The sequence below is a fragment of the Acanthochromis polyacanthus genome, chromosome 11, assembly GCF_021347895.1.
Source record: "Acanthochromis polyacanthus isolate Apoly-LR-REF ecotype Palm Island chromosome 11, KAUST_Apoly_ChrSc, whole genome shotgun sequence".
NCBI classification, from domain to species: domain Eukaryota; kingdom Metazoa; phylum Chordata; class Actinopteri; family Pomacentridae; genus Acanthochromis; species Acanthochromis polyacanthus.
The window spans coordinates 19,023,592-19,051,318 of NC_067123.1; the positions used below are offsets into that span (position 1 = coordinate 19,023,592).

The 27,727-nt window shown below is 39.8% G+C and overlaps 1 protein-coding gene across 1 annotated transcript in view; it reads right to left on the reverse strand.

Annotated features, from left to right (window-relative positions):
- Window positions 1-27,727, reverse strand: part of ctdp1 (CTD (carboxy-terminal domain, RNA polymerase II, polypeptide A) phosphatase, subunit 1) — a 115,122-nt gene that overhangs the window by 41,970 nt on the left and 45,425 nt on the right. The window contains exon 12 of the mRNA XM_022216164.2: window positions 15,995-16,245. Within this exon, the coding sequence (XP_022071856.2) occupies window positions 15,995-16,245 (251 nt within the window). The remainder of the gene's footprint in view (window positions 1-15,994; window positions 16,246-27,727) is intronic.

Consider the following 27,727-nt stretch of genomic DNA (forward strand, 5'->3'; position numbering starts at 1 on the left):
CAATGAGTTAAAAGTTCATAAGTGTTTAAATCTACAATAGAGAGATTAAAATCCTTAAAAACCATGAAGCTGGCTGAGACAGAGCCTGGTTCTGCTGGAGGTCTCACGTTATGAGGGAGTCATCAATGTGCTCGCTGATAAGGAATGTTTGGATTTTTTGTTTGTCTTGTATAATTTTGTAGGACATTAACTTTAATTTTTAAAATTAGTTAGGTCATTTGGTACAGTATCAAATTTTGCTTCTTAATCCTAATATTAAAATAAGTGGCACATTCTTTAACAAGAAAAGCATTTGAAGAGTGCGCTACTGAGTCATTTCCGATGGGTGAAATCTTGAAAAACAAAACAAAACAAAAAACGGCACCATAGAACACAGTCATTTAATATAGACGTATCCACAAACAAAATGACCTTGTGCTGAGCACAGGCGTGTTATCCATGTGTACATTCTGTATCAATACTGAATCGATACTGAAAATTAGCGGGCGGTCGGAATTAATGGGACTCAGAAACACCCTCACAATTTAATCAGTTGTTCCTTGTGTCATTTCTGACGAATAAGTCCCAATAAGTCTGCAGTGGGCAATTTGTAGTAAGTCGTAATCATGTGATCATAAGCAGGCAGCTGACATAGTGTTCACTTGTTGTCATAGTTACAGTGACACTGTGCCGCTATCTCACAATGATACGGAAATTCATAAGAAACCCATGATTCCAGACTATAAATTGCATCACTGCCAAAATTTAATCACTTGGTTGTTGTGTCATTTCAGACTTTCCCTGAAAATTGTATTCAAATCTGTTAGTCTGTTTTTGAGTAATGCTGCTAACAGACAGATAAACAGACAGACAAACCATCGCCTATCATAACATAACTCTGCTATGTTCCTTGGCTGAGTAATAAACAATGTTGTGGGGTTATAACCTTAATATTTGAATTTCACCACATCTAATACTTTCTTCCTATTTTTCAGGTGATGTTGTCGGTTGTGGACACCAGTCAATTGACCACCACAACTTGCTAGCACATTTAGAGTTTTTTTCTGGACTCCGAGTTCAAAGTAATCCACTTATACATGTCTATGAAAGCATTGGATATATTACAAAGACGTACAGTCTAATTTAGCGTGGTTTAAATGGCACTGATTTGACAAATGTAATCACATACAGACTAAAAAAAAAAAAAAAAATCAACAGCAGTGCCTTCCTGTCGCTAACACTCCTCAAGTCTGTTATTTCTTTCCTTGCATTGGTTCTCAATTAGGCATACAAATTGGTGTTAACATGTTTTCATCCGATTGGCAGAAACACTTCCAGCTTCCTCCATTTTCACACACAAAAAAATTTTCACACTCAGCTGATAAGAAGCAGGAGATGGAAAGACGACCTGGTGGAAAAAACTGACAGACTGACTTCAAAATATAAGGACAGGATGTAAATGACAGGAAGCGCAGCGAGTTCGCTGAAAAACAGGAGGCAATTTCAGCTGGAATAATTACCAGGAGGGTGTGAAAAATTACTCGCATATGTGCTATGGACAGGATTAAAACCACTGACCAGGGCAGGCACTATGAAAATCACATCAACTCCCTTGGAGAAAGAAATCCAATCTAAATGGGGCACACGAGGAAAAAAAAGAGAAATTAATTGTTAATTGAATCTGTTGATTACGAGGATACATTGGAAGACATATTCAGTTGTGTTGGTATTGACAGTATAAACTGTAGCAGGAGATAGGAGTGAGCTGTTTATCACTTGGCAACAAAACATCTAAATACTAATCTTCATCTGGAAGCCTGTTTGTTGTTTGGCTACAGTTCCATACTCACTGTGCAGTTTGCAGTCTCATAACACCTTCCTAATAGACTGACTACAGTCATAATGGAAAAATACTTTTTATAGAGCATAATCAAAGACAAATGGAAGGAAGTGGAGCCAAAGCTCATACAATAAATGCATAAATCTAATGAATGGTCTAGGTCAGGGGTGGGCAAACGTTTTGGCTCAGGGGCCACACTGACTTCTGAAATTCGACAGACGAGCCAGACCAGCATCAGATGGTTGGAGATTGTGCAAACTAATATGAATTACATGTTAAAGACAATACTGACAAAGTAAAGAATACTCACATTCAGTTTCAGTGGGAAAAGTGTTGTTGGTCACCAAAGTCTGGCATCAATTTGGTTGTGGCAATTCTCAGGATGGACCTGAGGTGTTCATCAGTTAACTGGGATATGTGGTGTGCTTGTGTCCTGTCATTTTTTTCAAAATCTGAGAACCAACGGCAGAATTATCTGTGTAGGTCTTCTAGTGATTCCTTACATTTCATCGCATGTGGACTGGCCTCTGTCAGCGTCACCAGTGCGGGGAAAGGAGCAAAGGACTTTTTTGTTACATTTGTCTTGAAGGCTGTCACATTTGTGTACATTTCGTGCACAAATTGATCTTTCCCTTGCAGCTTCACGTTCAGCTCATTCATGTGCGGCAGTATGTCCATGGCAAAAGCAAAATCACAGAGCCAATCTCGGGAAAACCTAAAATAATTGGTTTTCCCGATTAACTCAAAAAAGAGCTAATCTCGCCTTTGAGCTCCCACACTTTCCCCAAACTTAACCAGTGGACATGAGAGTGGTAAAGCAAGTCCTGGTGATCAGCATCAGTTTCTTCTAGAAACTTCATGAACTGACGCTGATGCTGAATTCCTCTCGCTCGTATAGAGTTAATGAGTTTTACGACTGGCTTCACGACATGATCAAGATACAAAACAGACTTACAGAGCGCTTCCTGATGGATCAAGCAGTGTAGGAAAATCACATCCAGTTCAGGGTTTTCCTCCTTCACCTTATCCTGGATTCTTTTCAGCAGCACTACGTTTTTTCCTGTCGAGTTTGACGATCCATCCGTGGTGACATTGGCGAGTTTCCTCTCCACGTGTTTTCCCCCCCTTCATGTATTCCATGGTCAAAAATTCCTCCGTTGTCTCAAAATGTTCATTAATCCTTCTAATAAAAACTAAAAGCAGAGCAGTGTCTTTTATGTCATTAATTTCGTCCAGTGCTAATGAATATAGCTTGAAGGACTCCGCTTTTTCGTTCAGTGAGCTGGCTAAGTTTTCGTCGATTCGTTCAACACGACAAGTAACTGTCCTGCTGATAAATTGATTTTTCTAATTTGTTTTTGCTCTCTGGACACAGGAGACCTGCTGTCTCTTCCATGCATTCTTTCAAAAACTTGCTAGCCTTTGCTATTTTGAATGGTAGCAAATAACTTGCCTTTGTGCTTGACTCTTGAATCGTAGTTTGCCGAAAAAAAACGTATTTTGCTGAGTCTGTAAACTGGCTGTCAGCCTCTGAGGAGCCGTAGCTCTCCGTTCTTGCGTTGACTGGTTGCTAGCATAGTTAGCATGCTTCGGGGAAAAGTGCTGGCTGATATTGTATTCTTTAAAAACCGCAACGGTTTCATTGCAAATAAGACATACAGCCTTTGAACGGACTTCTGCGAAAAAATAATTAGTAATCCACTCCTTCTGAAACACTCGACACTCACTGTCGACTTTCCTTTTCTTTGATTCACTCATTGTTACGGCAAGACTCAATGCAGTTGCAACGTAGAAGGAGAGAAAGTAAACCAACAAAGGTCATTGTGTCTGGAGCGCATCATCTAGTGGGGACAACAAAAACATCGGGTACTACGGGGAGGCCAAATGAATGTGGTCTTTACTGTAATTTCGTCAATTCTAATATTGACTAAACTATTTCGCGGGCCGGATTGAAAAGTCCAACGGGCCGTATGTGGCCCGGGGGCCGTAGTTTGCCCATGCCTGGTCTAGGTGATCAGTGGTCTCTACTATAAAGTGAAAATGTTTTCAGATATATGGGGAAATTATGAGCAGTGTCTGGGCCAGGAATGTCTGGGAGGTGGCCAAATCAAGGCCACTTCTCTATTCAAAGGGAACAATAAGCAGCACTGTGGAAAAAAACACTTTCTTGAAAGCAAGACATTTCCGTCAGACATTAGGTTGTAATAAGTGAGGTTTGTCTTCTGTTTCAGGATTAGAATTTGAACTTCACAACAACAGACATTTGTTTGGCATGGAGAGATTGTCTTCTACTGAGTGCTGGACTTGGAGTTGTTTGTAGCTTTAATGCTAGTGTGTTCAGTTTGCTTATAGAAAGTCAGTCAATCCTAAAAGTGCTTGGTTTCTAAAAACTTGTGTTTATTGCAACTGAGGAAATAAATTTATGTCAAAAGAAAATGAGTCAAATTTCTTTAACATGTTTACTGCAAAGGTGAACTAGGAGAGCATGATCAAAAAACTGAAATTACATGAGAACATTTTAAACTAGAAATACAGATATAATATCTATCAGTTATCAGAAAAGGAAATCAAGGCTTCACTCGGTGAGAAATTATTACCTTTTAACTGATCCCTAAAACAAGCCAGCAGGTTTGAAAGCCATGTCACATTTTAGAAAATCACCAAAATGCCCCATTTATCAGAGGCAAGAACTGCAAAAACTAGAAAATTGTCAAATGTTCAGTCCTTGAACTAACACAAAACCAAATCTAAATTTAAAATTATGTTTCATCAAAATCACTTCACGTGTGTCATCTAAAAAAATAAACTGTTTGCTCGAGCCAAATATTGTAAAAAAATAAATAAAAATTATGCACTCTTCAGTTCAACTGAGAAGGCATTTGTGGCTCAGGTGTGACCAACAGTCGTGTGACAAAAATTCAGGAACTTATTTGGCTGAAGTGAGTAGAAATGTTTTTTTGTGTTGATACATAGAGAGGAGACAAGTATGGAGACAAATGAAGAATGTCACTACTAAAATATCTATAGCATGCAGAGTCCCTGCTTTTTCTAGCATTAGTTTCGCATATCAGCATTTGGGTTGATTCCTGTTTTTTTTCTGATTTTTGCAAAACAAATAATCAAAAAAAATGTAACTTGTTTTTTCTTTTCTTCAATGATTTATGGAATGAGAACTTTGTTATGCTGCACAAAAATATAATTTTGAGTTCTTTCTACTTCTAGCCACGGTTGTGCTGTTTCTATAGAAAACACCCAGAAACCATTTGGAGTTCTGAGGTTTAATTGGTATTTCAACTTCAAAGAATTTATCGCGCCAATTAACTGCAGCTCACTTTTAGTAATAATAATTACATTACTGTGCTGGTGTCCAGAGACCACAGTTAAGGTGATGCTGATATGATACAATGTGAACTCTAACTGAGGGATGGATTCTAATTATTGTCTTTGTGCTGATATCAGCTGTTAGTGCTTCATAGTGCAGGGCTGAAAAATTCTGTGTATGCTAGGTAACTCCTCACTGTTTAAGCCACAGATTTATCACTCCGTTGCCATTTTTCGAATAGAACAAAAAATGCAACGCTGACTAATCTTTTAAACATCTGGTAGAGAGCGAGGTTTCTGAAATGAATACATGGCACAGCTTTTAAAAATGAAAAATCCTGCAAGCAAAACTGATTTGGGCTTTTAGTGCAGGAAAGTTCTAGTAATGGGATATTTTATGTTTTAAGGGAATCACAGCCAATCACAGCCAACATTTGTGGATAATGGCTTTAAAGTCGTATTTTCAGCAGTGGAGTGTGTGGGTGAACATTTATATTTTTCTCTTTGTCCATTCTGTTGCTTCTTGATAAAAACCCATCATGTCACTGGAATAGGGGATGAAAATGGAACTAAATAAACTGTAGCAATGAACTCTCACTTCTAAAACTATCAATCTGTAACTATTTGGTTGGTAGTGAAACCAGAATCTGTTTTCTACTTGTGTCCACTGAATCCCACATCTGTTCTGTGCAAGAACTTATAAGGTGGTTTGGATGGAAACCTCTGCCAAATGAACAGTTAACCCCTTTCAGACACGCCCCCTTAAAATTAAAAATTAACATGATGGTCTCATGTCTGAATGAGCTTTAACATGGAAGTCCCAGCAGAAATCATACTTGGTTAGACGTAGCGGTGCGTAAGTAACTCATTCAACTTGGCACAAGCCACGACTCAGCATCAGACTAAGATGAAGTCAGAAGCAGCACAAGGCAAACCATGCAGAAGAAGAGAGCGAGATTAAATGCACATTTAATGTTCAATTTTTAAGAGCACTGTAATTAATTCATTACCTTAATCACCACCAATTATGCACAAAATCAGTTGACAAACTTGGAGAGATTCCCCTCGTGGTGTGACCAGAGAGGGTAAAAAAAAAAACCCTCATCCACCCACAGCAATGATCTGACAAACAGCAGGGTGCAAACAGCATGTGAGCCAATAGAAATCAAGTTACTTAACATCTCTTCATTCAGGACTTGTACATGCTCAGAAACTGTGCAACAGAATCGTCTTTTAAATAACGTTAAATGATGAAACTGCTGTGAAATGATTTTCAACTCCCTGCTTTTCCCTCTCTCTTATATTGCTTTAATATGCAGCTTATTATATAAATGTCTGAAAAGAGCCATAAGAGACATTAACATAAAAGTTATTTATGTTTGAATGACAGAATACCATCATTCAAATGGACAGACGAAGGCAGCAATGTCTGAAAAAAAGAGCTTCCTTCTACAGGTGTCAATGAAACACCTCTGAATTCAAATACATCTTTATGAAGGTGTTTTAAAAAAAAAAAGTCCAGACATGTTTCCATGCAAGTTCGGCTATTTTTGCAAGCACGGAAAAGAAACAAGAAAGAAGCACAGTATGATCTGCAGGTGAGGGGATAAATCCTGAGTGGTTTTATGTGTCTGTATTGCAATTTCTACCACTGAGAAACTTCAGTTATTCATACTGTTTGCATTACTTCAACGGTAATTGAATTTAAGGAGCTGTCCACCATAATCTCCGACATACAGGCAGGTACAGTAGTTTTTTGACAGTGACAACATTTTTGTAGTTTTGCCTCAACAAAATAGATTTACATACACTACCAGTCAAAAGTTTGGACACACCTTCTCATTTGATGGTTTCTCTTTATTTTCATGACTATTTACATGGTAGATTCTCACTGAAGGCATCATACCTATGAATGAACACATCTGGAATAATGTAGTAAATAGAAACTGTGAAATAAGTCAAAACATTTTCTATATTTTACATTCTTCAAAATAGCCACTCTTTGTTTTGATTACTGCTTTGCGCACTCTTGGTCTTCTCTCAGTGAGGTGTGCCTTGTGAAGGTTAATTAGTGGAATTTCTTGCCTTCTTAACCCTCCTGTTGTCCTCATTTACGGACACCAAAAAATGTTGTTTCCTTGTCTGAAAAAAATCCAAAAATTCAGCAAAAAAATTCCCCAAATTTCTGAAAAATTGCAAAACCTTCAGGAAGAAAATTCCAATAATCTTTAAAAGTTTCCCTTTTAAGTTTTATTTTTAAAAAATCCCCCAAATTTGGCAAGAAAATTCTTGTAAATATTTGCAAAAAATAAGTAAAAATCATCCAAAAAAATCCTAAAAATACCGAAAGTGATTACATATCAGTAAAACTTCTAATATTTTCTTTAAGAACATTCACACAAAAATTAAGCAAAATCCAGTGAATTTCACTGGATTTTGGTTGATTTTTTGTGCATTTTCTTCAGAAACATTTTTAACATTTCTTTTTTTTTTCCACCCAAAAATGTTCAAAAATGTTCAAAATGTGGACATCATTCATACTTTTTTGTTTACGACATAAATCCATATGTGTTCATTCATGTTTTTGATGCCTTCAGTGAAAATCTACAAAGTCACAAAAATAAAGAAAAACCATTAAATGAGAAGCTGTGTCCAAACGTTTGACTGTCTTTCCATTCTCTTTAGGTCATAATTAACTGAACAACTGTTTGAAGAAGACAGAAGACAGTTTCAGAGGAAAATCACTGAATTCTTTCCACAACTTCTTCACAACATACTGCCAAGTCAGGAACACTGCTTAGGAGGTTGAGTTTGGGCTGCAGAATACAAAAAGATACCGGTTTTCCTTTTCTATGACTAATCTACAAGACATGTATGTGTGACAGAACACCATTTACTCTAGTTTAAGTGATATGCAGAGGTTTTTTTTTTTTTTCAACTTCATTTGGAAGCCACAGAGTACACACACAGGCCAACATGGCCTCAGCAGGGTCAATTGCTGCTACCATACAGATCAACAAGAAAACTTTGACCATTTCAAAGAGCAACATAAAGCTCTGATGAGAGGGAAGGAAGATCTGAACGACATCCAAAGCACAAAAACTTATTTTGGATGTTTTTACCAGCGTTTTACCACATAAAGAAGGTTATAAATGGCAGAGAACTTTTCACCTCCCAAAGGGACATGATACCAATTCACACAGTGACCAAAGAGAGTTTAAAAACATTATCTAGACACCTTAGAAGCAGCATGTAATACTTCCCTCGAGTTGTCATACCAAAGCTGTACAAAACATGCAAAACACGAAATGAAACCGAGCTGTCAGCGGGATATTATGCAGCTACAATTGTCCAGCCAGACAACAGAGTCGTACATCAGTTTCACTGTCCATGTTAATAACGAAGACTTCCGACTGGAAAGTCTCTGCTTGCAAACAGCATTTTTTCCTGGATGTTCATACAAGTGAAGAGAAGAGAGAAAAGAGAAAAGTGCTGGCTGTAACTGTAGAGGACTAAAAATGCATATCACTGGGGACAGAAAGTACAGATTACGCTTTCCTAGAAAACACCTACAAAAGCTTGCACAGTTCTGATATAAGATTTTTTTTTTGGATAGATGGACTTCCAGCAGAATTATAGGAAGAATAAAGAAGGGTTGATGATCAAAGAAAACTAAATCATTTGTCATGGTGGAAGCAGTGTTATAGCATGGGCATGTCACTGATGATGTGATGCTGATACATATAGCAGGATGAATGTTTAAATGCAGAGGCCTCTACTTTCTGTCAAATACAGACAGGAAGGCTCTTCACAGTACAGATGGACAGTAACCAAGTCCATCCCTTGAAAGCAATCAGAGAGCTTTTAAAAGCCAAGAAATGGAATGTTCCTCACGGACCGATTTGGTCGTCTGACCTCAATACAACCTAGCTGTTATTCACTTAATGAAGACAAAACTATGGGCAGAAAGACCCACAAACCAGCAGCGATTTGAGGCAGCAGCAGTATAAACTTGGAAAAGCAAAGTGATGTCAATGGGATCCAGACTTCAGGCAGTCAATGACTGCAAAGAATGTTCAATTACCTTTGAGCCTATATTTGCTTAAATTAAAAGACATCATGCTGCTGTTTCAGCTATAGAAATTGGATCACTGTCTGTACTTAAGGACCTGATTGTATGACACACAACCTAAACCATCCTTTATGGCTACGACCTCTGCAATGTGCAAAACCGTCAACTAAACTATTTAACCTGACACAAAAATCAAACCAACTTAGCCTGATAAGTGCACCGCAGCTGTAGCCTGGAACTGTGACTGCACAGCCTGAGCCAGGACAAGAGTTTGTTCGCTGCTGGGAGATAAAAGTTCATCCACCTTTCTTAACCGCCCTCCAACCTCCTTTTTAGATCTTAAATCTGTTGGAGCCCTAAGTGCCACTGCTCATCATAAATCATTCACATCCACTCTGTCATGCAGTCAACAAGCACCAACCCGACCACAAGAGGGCTGAAATACCACCTACTGGAGGCTTTCAAACACAAATTTCAACATCAAAACAGAGGGTTAAGACAGTAGGGGCTAAGCCGGTTCGAGGATAATTTAGACTGAACAAGTTGAGAAAACACTTCTTTTTATTCTGCAGTTAATTAGAGGAGACAGTAATGGAAGTGTTTGTACTAAAAATACATTAGCAGTGCATCATACCGAATCTAAAATACACTCACTATTTATGTAAGTTAGACACGCGACATAATTAAAACAAATCCAGATCATCCAGTCTTCTTTCATTCATGCACTTCTGGTAATAATATGCTTATTCAATAATGAATACAAATGTTGTCTGTGAATTCTGTTTAAAGTTGTGAAGTTAAGTAGAAGTTATTCTTCCCCACTCTGGTTCTATAAAGGGGCACTTACCATTGTCTGCATTATCTCTTTAGATCTTTGCTATACTGGTAATGACTGAATTTAATCTGATCGTACTATATGTGCGACACGCTTGACCCCTTGAATGTACAATGACGCAGACACACAGTTCACCAAAATAAAGCACTTTAAATTGGCAATTGAGGATTTTTCAAAAAACCGGATAACTAATTATTCAAGTGAAACGACTTGTGGATTTTAAAACGATGTTGAAACCATTAATCTGTGAATATGACCTTTCCTTTTCGCACTGTGCCCCTTTGGATCACCTCTGCTGGTTCTCAGAACACAAGGTACTTCTTCATTTCAACAAAAGCAGATTGTTTCTTGATCTAACCTGGCAGTGTGGGAGTATATTCCTCCCTGCTTAGTAGGATGGATCTCAACAGGGGAAAAAAATAAAAAATAAGCAGGACGTTATTATTTGCCTGCAGTTAGTTGTCTAAATTTAGTGCTGCGGTGGTGGCGTTTTGGTGTTAGCGGTTGAATGGTTTATGGCAGAACGCTTGAAAAGAACAGTAATAAGAGCAGCACTGTTTCTGCTTCAGACGGAAACGGGAAAGGCAGGAGCAGATCCTGAATGATGGTGAGAACAAAACAGAGACATTCACATGACTACAGTATCTTAGCAACAGATGTATGCCTATTTTGTACCAAATATAAGAAAGTGGTGGAGCCAGGGATGGAGACTGACAGAATGGCAACTATTAAGCCAGTTCCCGGGGGACTGGAGGTCCAGCCGAGTCCAGTTTCAATCCGGAAGCAGCAATATGACTTCTTCTAGAAATGTTAAGCAGTCTCTAATGGCCTACTGGGCAGCAATACTGTCAAATTCTTTTCTATCAGACAGGACAATTACATTACCGCAGTCTGGCAGACAGAGGTGAATGGAGGTTTTGACTTTTTTTCCTCCAGTACAGGGTGTATAGACAGTGGTAATCCTCATAGGATATACAGTATATCTGAACCTGACAGTCTCTCAGCAGAGTTACAAATGCACTACTAAACTTAGCATCTTTGACATTTCATCAATGTTGTGATGTAAAAGTACTGTATTTGGTAGTGCTGCACTAAAGATTAAAGTGTTGGGAAATTAACTAAACATGCAAATAGATACCTGTACATGTGTTTATGCTACATGTGACATTTTATTTTGGTAGTACTGCTCCACAGATTTGACACATTCCAAGTTCCTCATGAGCATTACAACTCCAATCGATGCTTGGCCTCAAGACAAGCAGGAGCCCTGCATTACAGACTGGGGTGAAGAGTTTGAAATAAACAGCCCTTTGGGAGGCAGAGTGGAATCTAAAGAAAGATGCGAGTGAGTCACACTATGGGAAATGTAGGATATGGAGCGTCTTTGGATCTATAGCAGAGACCAAAACACTAAAATATGTCAGCTTCTGCTGCTTAGACTTCGATTATTCATTTTCTTGTTTTAAATTTGTCTCCTGTGGGCTGCTCAAGTTGATAAACATAGGATACTTTTCTGGAGGAATACCTGTTTAAAAGGCTGATATATCTGTATTCTCAATGCTCCCTCTAGAAATTTTAATATCAAGTTTTATCCTTCAGACTAAAGAAAGATTAGTAGATGATAGTTATTTTCCTTTGTGGAGCTGCAACGATTAGTTGATAAATTAACTGGCAGTGGATTAATATGCAATTATTTTGATTATCATATTATTTAGTCACTTTGAAGAATTTCAATCTTTTAGAAAACAGAATAATTAAGGGTTTCAAAGTACTGACTGATTTCACTAAGCATCTAAAAATATGACAGGGGTGTTGTTGGGTTTTTTGTATGAGTGCTTTTTTAAAAACGTTTTATGCAGCCAAAACAATGAGTCCATTAATCAAGAAAGTAATGCTGAATATAATCAGTTGCAGTCAGTTTATAAGCATTCCTTTTAGCCAGTCTCTTTGCTTCAGTTAGACTGTATTGTATAAAATGCCTTGCATGTCTTCCCTGCTTACAAAGTATTGTTTTAGCATGCAATAACTTTAGTTTTATGGTTACTTTTGTTTTTCATGCAGGAATGTGCAGGTTAGAGCAGATTTAAATTTATGGTAAATGAACTGAAGCAAAAACTACATCCATGCGGTGTTTTTTTATATGCTAGAAGACACATGATAAGCAAAAAGAGCAGTCAGCATCATGGCTGGGTATTTCTTCCTGGAAACCGAGGCAGCCCAGACAGCTGTGATTTTATACTTTTATACAAAACACTCCATATGTAACAATCCTGTCTATTTGGGGAGTGGAGCTTTCTCTATAATTATTCTTCAGAATCTGTTTCCAGTTCACACATGTATGATTAAATTACTCCCATAAATACAACTTGAACACTGTGTGATAGTGTGAGTAGTTTCATAGTTTTTGAATAGAGCTGTAGGTAAGCTGGTGTGCATGAATTGCAGCGGGGTGGTTGCAATAAGAGTTGAGGATGCTAGATCCACACATTCTAAAGAATGCAATTGTGTAGAGGCAGAAAATCTAAATATGTAACTTTGATACACAGAGAAGAGTTTTCAGGGTTTAATCAATGACCAAAGAGGGACTTTAAAAGACATCAGAGTGAACAAGACAGATAGCCTAGCCGCGCTAGACAACCCACGGCAACAAATTTAATTCTCTGCCAGGGTGGGTCCAGTTACCCTCCATAAGGCTCGAGGCTGGATTCTCCTAAAACTGGCCGGACCAATCACCATGAAGTGTAGAGTCAGAAGGCGGGCGTAACGAAGTGACGACAGAGGCGTGACGATTCTGACAGAAACAACCGGCGCACAATAAACAGTTATCTTTTGACTCGGCTTTGGCCACAGCCCTTAAAGATTTGAAGCTAAAATTCAACTTGAAAGATAAACAAAGGACGGCACTGAAGTGTTTCACTGAGAAGAAAGACGTATTTGGACTTATGCTGACGGGATATGGCAAATCCTTAATATACCAGTTGGCTCCGCTGGTTGGGAAGCTAATGGGACTTAGCCACAATCCACCGGTGCTCTCGGAACTCCGTCAGCCTATTCGTTGTGTTGATTGGTTGTATACCTACCCAATTGCTGCAGAGGGATTTGATAGACAACCTTTTAGCCCGCCTCCCTCCCTGTCGAGCTTCCCTAGACCCTTGTGCCATCAGAAACATGGGTATAGTGTGGCTAGGCTACAAGACAAAAGCAGTGGGAAGTAAAAACCCTTCAGAGGAGCACTCAAACAAGAACCTAACATGGCTAAGTGCAGTGTTAACCTCATACAGCACTTCCATATGGGCTAAACTTTATTTACTCTCTTTACAGACAATTGTCAGGGCATTAGAGGGGTGATATCAGACTACATTACCGGTATCTTTCTGTGGAAGTAGCTGAAGATCTACCTGCAAATTTGAGTTCACACCACATTCAGAATCAAATCTGCACTCTTTCCCCTCCTGTGTCAGGCTGTTGATTCTGTGCTGCTACTCTGCACCGCCGCACAAACTGGGGATGGACTTCAAGAGGTTCCAGTAGCAAGTAAACACTAGAATGTGTTTTATAGACCTGACTCATTTGCAGAAACCAAAGGTGTCAGAACAGGTGACAGGTGGGCTGACATGTCTGGTTATGGACACTGACCATAGCCAAAACAATCCAGAGGAAAAAAAAAAAAAGAGAGGTATTGGAGTGAATACAGGTGTAGAAAAACACTCCATTTTAAGCTCTGACAATCAGAGCAGTGAGGCGGAACACGGGACTCACAGAGAGGAAGTCCAAGTCTGGAGACAGACTTCTGCAATGCTCCCTGGAAGTCCCGTTATGTAAACATGTCGAGCACCACAGGCAATGAGTGCTGAACCTCCTAACCTCTGCTGAAATGGCAACTCTTCAACTTCATTTTCATTTTGGGAAAGAGGAAGAAGTCGCAGGTAGCTAAATTTGGTTTACAGTGTAGGTGGGCAGCAACGACCATGCTGCTATGGCCAAAAGCTGGAGCCACAGACCACATCATTTGTGGTTAATGCTAATTTATTGTAACATCGGGATGTTATAGCAGAATTCTGGGAATAATTCCAGTTGCAAAACCACATGACTGCGGTTTTCTCTCTCTATGGGAGCTACAGACCCATCTCCAGCAATGAGATTTACAGTCCATGGAGAAATCACAACTCCAATACCTACCCATGGTTACAAAAGCATCTCCAGACTCTAGCTTCCAAAGTTAGAAATGTGTTCTGGAAACTACTTGTGTATATAGGACAAGATTGAGGCAGCTGAGGTCCAAAAGCACTGATGATGTTGCAGTTTTTTTGCAATAAGGACAATATATGGACATACAAGAACTGCTCACACTTCAATTTGCTGCCGAACACCCACATCTTAACATTAGAATTGGATTTAACTACAGCCTGAATCCATGACTCCTTCTTTTATTGCACTTTCACTATTTTTCTTATTATCTTGAAATAGGTTTTGACTTGACATTACTTGACATGTGGAGTGGTGGCAGCAAGTGCAGGTGCTGCGCATGACGTTCGTCAGCTACCATTACTAATTATTCTATCAAGACGTAATGCTGTTTGAGTGTGGGACTTAGCACACTGTGTGCAGCAGTTTTCTTGAAAAATAACTTTCCTTTGAAATCATTTGCTCTATGTTTGGTATCAAGCATGCTAAAAATTCAGAGGGATTGGCGGATGTTCTCTCAAAAGCCTACAGTGGGTATGCCTTGTTTGCAAACCTCAGCACCGTCTGGCTTTCATTTTGTATTTGCAGACCATAAACTAATGAGAAACATGCATGTTCTTGATATTTCGATACAATTCAACTTGGCTTCTTGTGTTACTACAGCATGTGATGTTTATACTGGACAAATAGTTGTATTTTATTTAAAATTAAGTTTCTTTCTATTACTGAATGAGAGAGGGAGGAAAAAAAGGTCATGTTTTCTGATGACCAACCCCCTCTCTACTCTGGTTTTCTTTAGGCAGCAACACACTTAAATGATCTTGTTTAGCCAGACGGCACAAAACAGAGAGCACTGATACAGACCCATCCTGAGCGCAGGTGTCAGTTTGGTGTATTTATAACTGCTGCACGTCCAAACCCTGACAGAGGAGAATTTCACCTAAAACTACAGTGGTTAAATATGAATTTGTACAACAGCAGAATATATTAAAAATACAGAATGCATGTACAACAAAATGTAGCAAAATATTCTTGAGAGTCATGTGAATGCAGACAGTAATTACTTTTCTTGATTTCTGGATGCAGACTTTCTGGGTCTATGGAAATTTCTGATACACTATTATGTCAAAGAATGACTTCTCAGGGGCGCAGCTGTCTGGTAAACTGTACGTCTTATAGAAAATGTGCTGCCATACACTAAATAATAAACAATCCACACTCAGAACATACCAAAAGCAGCAAAATAATTTGTTGTTAGAAATTGAATCCTGGCAGGCTGACAGCTCGGCCTGTTCTTCTGCAGTGAGAGACTCTCATATGTTCAGAACTCTTTGAATGCCTGCTGTCTGTTTGGAATTAGTCTCCATGGCAACGGACCAGACCGTCTGGCTTCAGCATAGCTTTGCTGATGAAGTGCTGTGTTATGATAATACTTACTGCAGAAGTAAGACCTGAAAATATACAGCACATTTGCAAGGATCCTCAATGGACATAGATTCTTGCCAACTGCAATTTTGAGTTAAGCATCCTCCTCCACCTGACATGTTTATGCAAAATGAGAGGGATCGACACTGAGTGCCAACACCAGCCACACTGAGAAAGGGATAATGGAAGCATATGATAGTAAATATTTGCAAAGAGAGTTATGTGATATCCCTGTACAACATTTTATTGTCGAATAGCTGTTGGAGCTGATGCCGTCGAGGCACAAACAGGTTCAGGGAGGTGAGTGAAGTTTTATGAGATGAGTTTTGTTCCTCACCTTGGGACACTATGGGACAGAGTGGCCTCACTGGAAGGCGTCTGAAGTCTCTCCTCCACGCTCACCGCCTGAGGACCGAGCCCTCCCTCAGCTGCTTGTCCAGCTCCAGGCTGGTGCTGCTGCTGCTGCTGCTGCTGCTGCTGCACCGTCTCCTCGTCCTCCATCTCCTCGTTACTTGGCTTCTCCTTCCCTGGGCCTTCACTCTCGTTGTCACTCTCGTTGTCGCTTTCCTCGCCTAAGATTTCGTCCACCTATTTTTTTTAAAAAGGGGCTTTTGTGAGCTTTTGTTTTGGCGTAAATATTAACATTTTGCAAGACCAGCATGAAAACACACTGTACATGAACACAACTGCCAAGAATACCCGTGTTTTGCATTTGGACCAGAGCACATTACATTAATTACTTCCTCTGCTTTCATTGAGCACATACTAATCTGCTTTTCAGCATTCTGAAATAGACTCCCACCTAACATACATGAGTTAGTGTTTGCAAATTTGAACTTTTATTTTTGCAGATAATCATTAATAGAAATAACAGAATGTTCTATTAAAAGGAATAATTACTTCTCAGAGTATCAAGAGGAACCGAATTGCGTTAGCCTGTTCCTTTGATGCAATACTGATTCTTATTATGCATCTAATTACATCTGGCAAGTGGTTTTCCTTCTATAAATAACTGGGTTATGTTCTATACTGCAATCTTGGATGGTAGTTGAACTTGGGGTCAACAGTTAAGATAATAAAATAAACTTTGTGAAGCGGATACTGTCATATAAGTTCAAAGATTTGAAAAAATATATATCAATAAAAAATGCAAGTCCATTTGTTGCTTTGTTTTTACATAAAATACCAAATCAATAAGCCCAAAATCATGGCTTTGATCATAATAAATATGAATCTACAGTCAAATGTTGGTTAGCTTAGGTTCACAAAACAATAGAAACAGAATTAAACGGCTAGCGAGAGCACAAAAGTAAAGTCGAAGTCCAGCATATAAACCTCGGAAAAAACAACAGCTTGTCATTTTAACAAATATGAACACAATCAGTCACTGAACAAAACAAACAACTTAATAAATAATTTAATTGTGCAATAACTGGCTACTCACTGTAACTACAATATATATTTTCCACTACACTTCCACTAAATTCTTTAGATTTGATTTATCGTTATATTTATGTTGATGCCTTCTTGCTTCTGTTTTATTCTTTAAATTGTTTTTGTAATGCAGCAGTTGTAGCAGCGTTTCCAATTTCATTGTCTGCACTGTCAAACAATGACAATAAAGGCTTTGATCTGATTTGATTTAAAATATAGCATATGGCAGCATAACAATGCAACATAATAAATACTACATCAGCAAGTTTATTCCAAGCGTTGGTAGGTGGATTTCGTTACGTTACTTTCTTTTATGTTTGCTAGTCATGTTGAAAAGCAAACTGATGATTAGAACACCCTTGTGCAGTTATGTTAGCACATGAATAAAAGTGAGTTCTCATGGAAAGCATAAAATTGTCTGAGTGATGGCAAATTTCTGAACAGTAGTGTATGTGTATATATTAGGACTGGACCCGAATATTCGAATATCCGAATATTCAGTCGTGATGGTGGTATCCGAATATTAATTTTGAGATCCGAATATTTATGAGTGTGGGAAAGGTTTATAAAGCCTTAAAATATATATAAATAATAAAACAAATATAAAGTCGCTACTTCGCAGGGGGTTCTGGAAGCTAACCCCCGCGATAGCCGAGGGACGACTGTAATCTTACTTTGGAGTACATCCCTCAGCAGAAGAGCTATAAAACATGAGACGTAGCCTGTCTGATATCATCATGAATCATAGCACACAGACATTAGTTGATGCAAGTCTAAACTCAATTTGATTGCTGTCTGGAGCCACACAGATAGTATTTGAGGCTGCTGAGTCAGATAATATTACACTGAACAGATGCTGGTGTTTTTAAATCCACTCTGCATCGATGAAATAATATTTGAGGTGAAGTAATAAACTCATCACATCAGATTTCTACTGCGAGGAAACCATGAAACAGCCAAGCACAACAAAGAAAATCTCTCCAGTAGGAAAGTCCCGCCAAATACTGGAGGCAAAAGTGTCCGCTTATCAATCTTGTCCTCTTTCAGTAGCTGATAATTTATAATGCTAATGGTTACTGACCATTTAGTACAGGTTAGCCAATTACAGCTATCAGATCAATGGAAACGAACACAGTCACAGCAAATGTGAATCCTTTCATCCGTTGACTCATTAGGAGCATGTAGCTGGGGGAAAAGTGGGATTAATGCAGAGGGATGTTCTCTTGGGGCTACAGTCAGGATCATTACTGGCATCAGGCCAGGGTTATTAAGCCTTGTTGTTGGTTATTTGGACAGCCACAGAACGCCTCGGTAAAGGTGGAAGGTAAGAGCGCCTGAGGTAAATATAAAAATGAGAAAACTGCAAACATGTTGGGTCAGCGTTGGTCATCCTTCAGCACCATTTACTGGATCAAATTTAAATGAGATTGACCCAGCAGGTCACCAACATATTACATGGTAAGACACAAACAAAACAGAAATGGGGGATTTGCTTGTTCCTGAACAGTTAGCAACGCACAATCTGAGATAGCATCTCAAAGCAAATTGCTTTCTCTCCACAGAAAATGTTTCTTTTGTCACGGCATTTTCACCATCACCATTTTCCAACACTAACAATTTAATGGATCTTGCCTGACGTCTGCTAAGAATTTTAACAACAGTGTATTTTTCTGTTGATATCGTTAAAATATGGAATACTTGCAATAATTGGCTTAAGACAGACATTTCAGGCAAAACCAGCCTCGCAGTGTTTACATCCATCACATATGAGCCATCTGATCAGATGCATGCTACATTCAGTGGCATTATTTTTTCACTTTTGAATGACACTGTGGCCGCTGTACTTTCATCTGGTGCAATATCTGCACAGGCAGGCCACGAAAGCATCACTTAAACTCAAATGGCCTCATGACAGTAAGCCAAATGAGAACCACCGCTGTGCTTTTCAGTCTCTCTGCTTATTACTGTGACATTACTCAGACCACAGAGTGCTGAGACTACAGGGCAATTTGTTACCGGTAATTTTCACTGTGTAGTAATTTATCAACACCACAACTGACCCAGCGAAAGACACAGGTAACATAAGAATGGTGGTTTTATTTGTAGAATTCGAGAACACAAATGTGCAGAACATGTTGATAACTGAGCGTGTGTAGCTTTTAGTTGACAGACTCACAAGCTTTATCTTTCTGAAGACCACTGAGTGACCTAGTTAGCCTTTCCTGCTTGTTCCCATAGGGTAGTGTAATGTTCCATACAGTGTTTTCCACACACTGATGTATCTGTGGCAGCCCACCGCAACATCCACAAATTGAGATTTAGATATTTTTACTATTTAAAATGGCTGAATCTTGTTTCGTTAAAGAGCTGCACCCCTCTGTCTCCGTCTCTCAAACACATTGACATCAGACCCCTCCTCTCTGTGCATACTCTGAATAAAAACATGCGTAGGAGGAAGGACTGTTGTTGGCTTCTCTATGTAGAGAAGACAGCTGGCTGAATTCCTGAACAGAATCAATCCGGAGTTCACAAATGGATATGGCCATCTCTGCATATATTTCTCCAAAAACGATGCATTGAGGTTCATTCTGATAAGTTAGTCGATGTTCCTGATGGCCTTTTCAGACACTACTCAGTTGTGATGACACAACGGCAGGTTATCAAAGCTATCATCAGGCATTTAAGGAGTCTGATCCACAGCTCCAAATCAGTAGCAGAGACACCTGTGGATTATGGACGAGCATCTGGTTTGTTGGTGAAAACTAGCCCCTAGTGTGTAGACATACTCTGCATTGTAGGGAGGCACACAGAGATGCCACTGAAACACTGCATGAATTGGGCCTGTATTTGGGGTTTTTTTGGGACAGCGAACATGGCGCAGAACATTTGATATCTGATACTGAAATCTGGGCCTTTCTACACATTTCATGAGTGATTATGTTAACTTCATCACATGTCGGTGTGATCTTCAGTGGCTACAGGTATGAGCTGATAATGATTCACATGCAGCTGAGAAAGCAGCTCACTCCACACACAGGTTACCTATAAGGTCACAATGACAAGTACTTAGCCAATAAAGTATGTGCAGAGGAGCACCTTGCACACTGTAGTATTAAATAATTCAATTATGAAAGCCTTGAGGTGCAACCTGTGGTGCACCAACAGCATGAGGGGTATCCCTAAATCAGGATGAAGAGTCATGACGGGTCAGCCCTCTTGAATCGCTAATGGTGCAGAGAAAACAAACCAAGGACGTACCGACAGCCATGATACGCTTCAGTCAGGCGCTTGCCAAAAAAGTTGACAATGTGTCTTCTCTGCCAGCTCTCAAATGCTAGTCAGCTAATGATGAGGAAAGCAACCCAAACACTTGACACTTAAAAACTGCTTACACTAATGCCCAAAAATGATTTTCTTCTATTTTGTAAAATGGTTAAATCTGCCCAAGAACTGAAGTATCACACATCATGTCAGTATAAAGGTGAATTGAGCAAAAAGGACTTTCCGCAGACATTTCCACAGGCAAGAGTGGGAAAAGCTGGTGTGTGAGCACAAAATGTATGATGCATTCAGAATAAAACACTTCCTTGTATTGTACATGCATCAGAGCAGTGCTCATCCGCTACTGACAACAACCACGGAGGCACTGTAGAGGAAAGTATACTGCCAGTGGGGCCTCGTCTGCTTCTGATCACTCCCCTTTAAAAACCAATTTACAGTTCACTGTGTCAGGAAGGCTTTTTACAACCTTGGCAGAAATGGAAGCATTAACACTCCCCACAAACAGCAAGAAAAACCTCCCCTAGCATCCTTTTTTTCTTGGCTGCTATCAAAGGCCGAGCGAGGAGCCCACCATGAAACTTTTCAAAGCACAGCACGACGCCCCCTCAAAGCTGGTGTAGAGGCCAGTTTTTGGTCTTATCACTGCGAGCTGGAAGTTCAGTTCAGTACAAGTGAGATTCCAGGTCACAGAATCTATTTTAAGTAATTGTTTCAGCAGCTAAGCTATTGTTTCAGGCATTGTTTGTAACCACCCCTGGTCTGCTGTGGTGATTTATCTGTGTGCAGCGAGATGTTGAAGACGTGAAGGAAAAGGAACCTTGAAACATGCGGAAGGTGTTTATTACCTCACTACAAAGCTACGCCTACGATGCACAAAAGAAATCTCTTGGTTTACAGAATACACTGATGATGAACCAAAAATATTCTGTCCACCCATGCAACTACGCTGCTGGTCATTTGCAAGCTGCCAAAATGACTCTAACCTGCTGAGAACACGCTGCAACTATATAACGATTTCACCCTTGTCAAAGTCACTCAGGCCATTTCTTCTCCGTTAAACAAGAACCATTTGTTCCCTTACAATCTAATGCATCACAAACCTTGTGATGTGCTGCTGTTACAAGATAATCAACAACATTTGCTTCATCTCTGAGTACCGTATTTTCACGACCAAAAGGCGCACTGTACCAAAAGGTGCAGTCTCAGTTATGTGTGCCATTACTGTATTTAACACACACATAAGGCGCACCTGATTATATGGCGAGGGTTTTATATACAATCCACGTCCACACTTCCCCCTTTAACGTTCTCATGGTGTCCTCTACTATGTCGGCCTTACAACAACAACACACACACAAGCATACAAGTGTGCGTATTTAAAAATAGAGCAGGAGCAAAACTGAGTTTGGTTGTGCTTTATTTAAGTATTGATTACAAAGTACTAACATTTTTTTAATCATCAATAGGCGCGGGCATGGTAAAACACACAGATAAAACAAGCACACAAGTGTGCGTATTTAAAAATAGAGCGGGAGCAAAACTGAGTTTGGTATTCACTTTTTTTTTTTTTTTTTTTTACCGGTAATCGTCATCAATCAAACCCATGGAAGTCCTCATCCTCTGTTTCTGAATTGAACAGCTGCGCTAAACCTCCATCAAACATGCCAGGCTCACTTTCTTCACTGTCAGAGTCACTTTCCGTGCCGTGCGGCTCCTCGGAAATGATGCCGGCTTTTGCGAAAGCTCGAACAACAGTGCCAGCAGACACGTTAGCCCAAGCATCTACAATCCATTCGCAAATTGTGGCGTAACTCGCCCGGCGCTGCCTTCCACTCTTAGTGAAACTGTGGTCCCCATCGGTCATCCATCGCTCCCACGCCGCTCGCAGCCTTACTTTGAACGGCCGGTTCACACCGATGTCCAGCGGTTGGAGTTCCTTTGTCAGGCCTCCCGGAATGACAGCAAGCTCAGAGTTCATTTGCTTCACTTGTTTTTTCACATCGGCTGTGAGATGGACACGCATAGAGTCACAGATCAACAGCGATGGTGATGCGTGGAAAAAAACACCTGGTCTACGTCCGCCTTACAACAACAGCAACACACACAGGACGCACTGCACCATAGGGCGCGCCGCACAATTTGAAGAAAATCTAAGACTTTTATGGGCGCCTTATAGTCGTGAAAATACGGTAGTTCTAATGTTTTGGCTCATCGGTACATCCTGCACTGACACATTCAATTGTAAAAGCAGAGGAGACTTCTAAGTCTGGGCACAGATATTTCAACTTTAGACTTTAAAACGAGCCTGAGGTGTTGCTCGCGCGCTGAAAGATTCATGTGCTGAAAGAGCAGCCGACAGTCAATTATTTCTAAATGAAAGCCGGCAATTAGGAGTAGCTGTAACTGTGGGAGCAGTGAAGGACTGTTGCCCAGAGCAATGAGTTTTAGCAAAACTGAAGCCAACTTTAAGAAATTAGTGGCAATTACATAGGGTTTTGATTAAGTCCCTGCTTGAGCATATTACTCTGTTCTAAACATTTTTACACCTACCAGGTTGGAGTCTTAGAGTCCATTGATGTTTGTAATTTTATCTGGCTTTATTGCCATCTGTTCAATGTGAAATAGTAGCTCTTTTATCCCTCAATGTAGAAGTATCATGTGAGAAATGAAAACTAGACAATCTGGACATGCATGTACAGCTACAGTGAGTACGGAAAGTATTCAGACCCCTTGAAATATTTCACTCTCTGTGTCATTGCAGCCATTTGTCAAAATCAAAAAAGTTCATTTTATTTCTCATTAATGTACACTCAGCACCCCATCTTGACAGAAAAAAACAAATGTAGATTTTTTTGCAAATTTATTTTAAAAAACTGAAATATCACATGGTCAGAAGTATTCAGACCCTTTGCAGCGACATTCATATTTAACTCACATGCTGTCCATTTCTTCTGATCCTCCTCCAGATGGTTCTACTTCTTTATTGGAGTCCAGCTGTGTTTAATTAAACTGATTGGACTTGATTAGGAAAGGCACACACCTGTCTATATAAGACCTTACAGCTCACAGTGCATGTCAGAGCAAATGAGAATCATGAGGTGGAAGGAACTGCCCAAGGAGCTCAGAGACAGAATTGTGGCAAGGCACAGATCTGGCCAAGGTTACAAAAGAATTTCTGCAGCACTCAAGGTTCCTAAGAGCACAGTGGCCTCTATAATCCTCAAATGGAATAAGTTTGGGACGACCACAACTCTTCCTAGACCTGGCCGTCCAGCCAAACTGAGCAATGGTGGGAGAAGAGCCTTGGTTAGAGAGGTAAAGAAGAACCCAAAGATCACTGTGGCTGAGCTCCAGAGATGCAGTCGGGAGATAGGAGAAAGTTCCACAAAGTCAACTATCACTGCAGCCCTCCTCCAGTCGGGGCTTTATGGGAGAGTGGCCCGACGGAAGCCTCTCCTCAGTGCAAGACACATGAAAGCCTGCATAGAGTTTGCCAAAAAAAAAAACACATGAAGGACTCCCAGACTATGAGAAATAAGATTCTCTGGTCTGATGAGACCAAGATTGAACTTTCTGGTGTTAATTCTAAGCGGTATGTGTGGAGAAAATCAGGCACTGCTCATCACCTGCCCAATACAATCCCTACAGTGAAACATGGTGGTGGGAGCATCATGTTGTGGGGGTGTTTTTCAGCTGCAGGGACAGGACGACTGGTTGCAATTGAAGGAAGGATGAATGCGGCCAAGTACAGAGATATCCTGGAGGAAAACCTCTTCCAGAGTGTTCAGGACCTCAGACTGGGCCGAAGGTTCACCTTTCAACAGGACAATGACCCTAAGCACACAGCTAAAATAACAAAGGAGTGGCTTCAGAACAACTCTGTGACCGTTCTTGACTGGCCCAGCCAGAGCCCTGACCTAAACCCAATTGAGCATCTCTGGAGAGACCTCAAAATGTCTGTCCACCAACGTTCACCATCCAACCTGACAGAACTGGAGAGGATCTGCAAGGAAGAATGGCAGAGGATCCCCAAATCCAGGTGTGAAAAACTTGTTGCGTCATTCCAAAGAAGACTCATGGCTGTACTAGCTGAAAAGGGTGCTTCTACTCCATACTGAGCACAGGGTCTGAATACTTCTGACCATGTGATATTTCAGTTTTTCTTTTTAATAAATTTGCAAATATTTCTACATTTCTGTTTTTTTCTGTCAAGATGGGATGCTGAGTGTATATTAATGAGAAATAAAATGAACTTTTTTGATTTTGGCAAATGGCTGCAATGACACAGAGAGTGAAAAATTTCAAGGGGTCTGAATACTTTCCGTACCCACTGTACATCAGCCTCATTAGTTCCTTTTAGACATAACAACAGTCATTTATTTCACCCAATATCTGTGGGTTGAGGTTTTGTGAAGTGCTGCAGTGTTCGCTGGTTAGCTGGTCTCACTTGTTTGGACTCGACTTCTGCACTCCACTCATAGTTTAATGTATTCATAATATATTCTGTCATGTAGCGCTAATTTTAAGTGTCTTTCAGTCTAAAATGGCACCACATGCTTGAACTACTAGATAACTAGCATGTGTGTACTGTGCTGTCCAGGTGCTGTGCTGCATCCTCGCAGTTGAACCTTTTCTCCTCTGTCAACACAACATTATTACAAAAAATGATTTCTGGCATTTCTGAATCAATTCAGAGGTGTGGAAGATCATTTTTTCCACCCATTCCTATCTAACACTCCTCGGAGAACCTTTCTCCACCATTGTAGCAAGGAAGAGTTACTCTTTAACATTAAACTATTTCAATAAAGGTATGACATTATGAGCATAAATATAGCTTTAATGCAGCAGCGAACAACTATCTGGTATGTGTTCAGTGTGGAATACTGGCATTTCTTTGCAGAGAATAAAGTCACACTCCCTCTGTGTGTGTTGTAATCAGAACTTCTCTGCTCTGTGTTTTGGCAGCTGGTTGTCTGTTCTGTCTGTGTGTGAAAACAGACACACACACACAGCAGAGGAGAACAGACACGAAGCGAGGTGAAGACAAGACTAAACAATTTGACAACAACTCGTCTACACAGATTCAGGCTATTTCACACTGCTGGGTACGGCTAATGGTTGTAGTTCAGGGTGCAAAGCATAAACAACTTTCTTCAACAGATATGTGAATGAAATACAGCGATTATTATTCCCTACGATGCTGATAAATAGTTTATCTTTTGACACAGACACGTGACTTTCCAAACAAGATTGATTTGATTACATCACCCACTCAGCCATGGGAACACTGTTCTATTGAACTCCAGTTTGTCTGGAGAACATGAGCGCTTTTAAGATGTCTTTAACCACCACAAAACACTTTATCATGATGACCTGTTATTGGTTAATCCCCGCAATGCTCTCCACTTGCCAACACGGTGCTAATGAGGTACAATGACCAATGTACAACACATTTCCTGACATGCACGTTTCTCGTTTTCTAACTTATCAGCTAATATATTTTTATTTGAATAAATTATTAAGTAATTTGTTGATTAATTGATAATCATTAACATCCCCAATTGCAACTGGATTACATTTTGCTGCCTCTCAGTACTCAGCCTTTTCAGTTGTCAATGAAATATACAGAAACTGTAGCCTCCAAGATTTGGTTGGGCTTGCATTTTAGATTTCTTTTAGCCATTTGGGATAAGAAGTAACCAATAAATATAACAATAAAAGCACTAACGAAGCACAGTACTCCACCAAGGCTGCTCCGTTGTTGTATGATTTTCAACGGATAAGTCCACGGTGGTGGATTTGCAGCAGGCAGCTGACGTAGTGTTCAGCTGTTGTCATAATTACAGTGATGCCGTGACGCTATCTCACAATGATATAGAAATCTTTAACAAATGCATGGACCCAGACTATAAGCTGCATCACTGCCAAAATCCCATCATTTGGTCCTTGTATCATTTCTGACCTTCCCTGAAAATTTCATCCAAATCCATGTTTCCGTTTTTTAATAATGTTGTACACCGACAGACAGACAAACATACGTCGATCGTCATATAACTCTGCCACGATCTTTGGCGGAGCAATAATGTGATAATATCTAATATCTAATTATACTGAGATTATATTCATATTGTTATTAATGTTGTTTGTATTGTTATTACTATGATAAACAACACGCTCTTTAAAAAAAATAAAGATTTCCACATCTTTGAACGCCAGGTTAAAATAAAGAAAACTTCAAAGAAACTTTCAGTTGTTTGTATTCCATTTGAATCAGAACGTTCAGAAACAATGTAGGCTGTCACTGAGACCGGTCCTCTTAATGTTCACTCATGTTATTGGATGTTTTAGCAGCTTCTCTCAAAGTAAACCCAGACAGTTAACAAGTACCTTAATAAGGGCTCTGACTTTTCACGCTCTGAAGTGGAGAGAGCAAGTAGCTGTGACAACATTTGAGCTAAAACAAGCACAAGAACGAGTGGCTCTGCTCAAACAGACAGATTTTGGGCCAATGAGTGCATTTAGTAAATGGACAAAGTAAAATGAATAGAATAGAATAGAATAGAATAGAATAGAATAGAATAGAATAGAATAGAATAGCTTTACTGTCATCATACATGGCATGACGAAAATATAGATAGCTTCCATTGGATGGCGCACTAACAAAGTGGACTAATAAAATGAGGTTTTAAACAAATTTTCATCAAAACACTACAACAAAAAGCATCTTATAGTAACTAGTGCTAGCTGGCCCACTGAATTTCTGCATACGGTAAATATTTCACAGAACTTTGTCAGTGGCAAAGAAAAGACATCCACGTCTCAGTACGTTAGGGTACCTCACAGGAGACATGCTGGAATACCTGGAAGAAATATTCAGCAGCAGAATAGGTGAGGTAGGGACCCACAGTGAGAGCTCGACACATTTCCATACAGTCAATCAGCAGTCCTTATTCTGACTAATTTCCATTTATGCCGGGTTATTGTACAAGGAGCACCGGCCTTCAGCAGACTGAGGACTGCACAGGGAGACATTTACATAGCAAAGACCCAATGAAGGGGTATTACGTAAGTTTCATACTTCATCCCAAAATTACCCACTCCATCTGTGAAAGCTAGTCAGAGACGATAATACAGCAGGCAGGTGATGGCTGAATGGAGCGAGACTGCTGACAGGTCACTTAATGTGAGTGCAGAGAGGAAAAAAAAGCTCACCTGAGGCTCTGAGAAAAGGAAATTAATGCAAATGTATACAAGAAGTCGATGTGAAGCTGCTGTGCTTACTATTAAATCAAACCACAGAGGAAAAATTAAGTAAGGAATACAACGTAGCGAGACCAGGCAGTCAGGAGCTCAA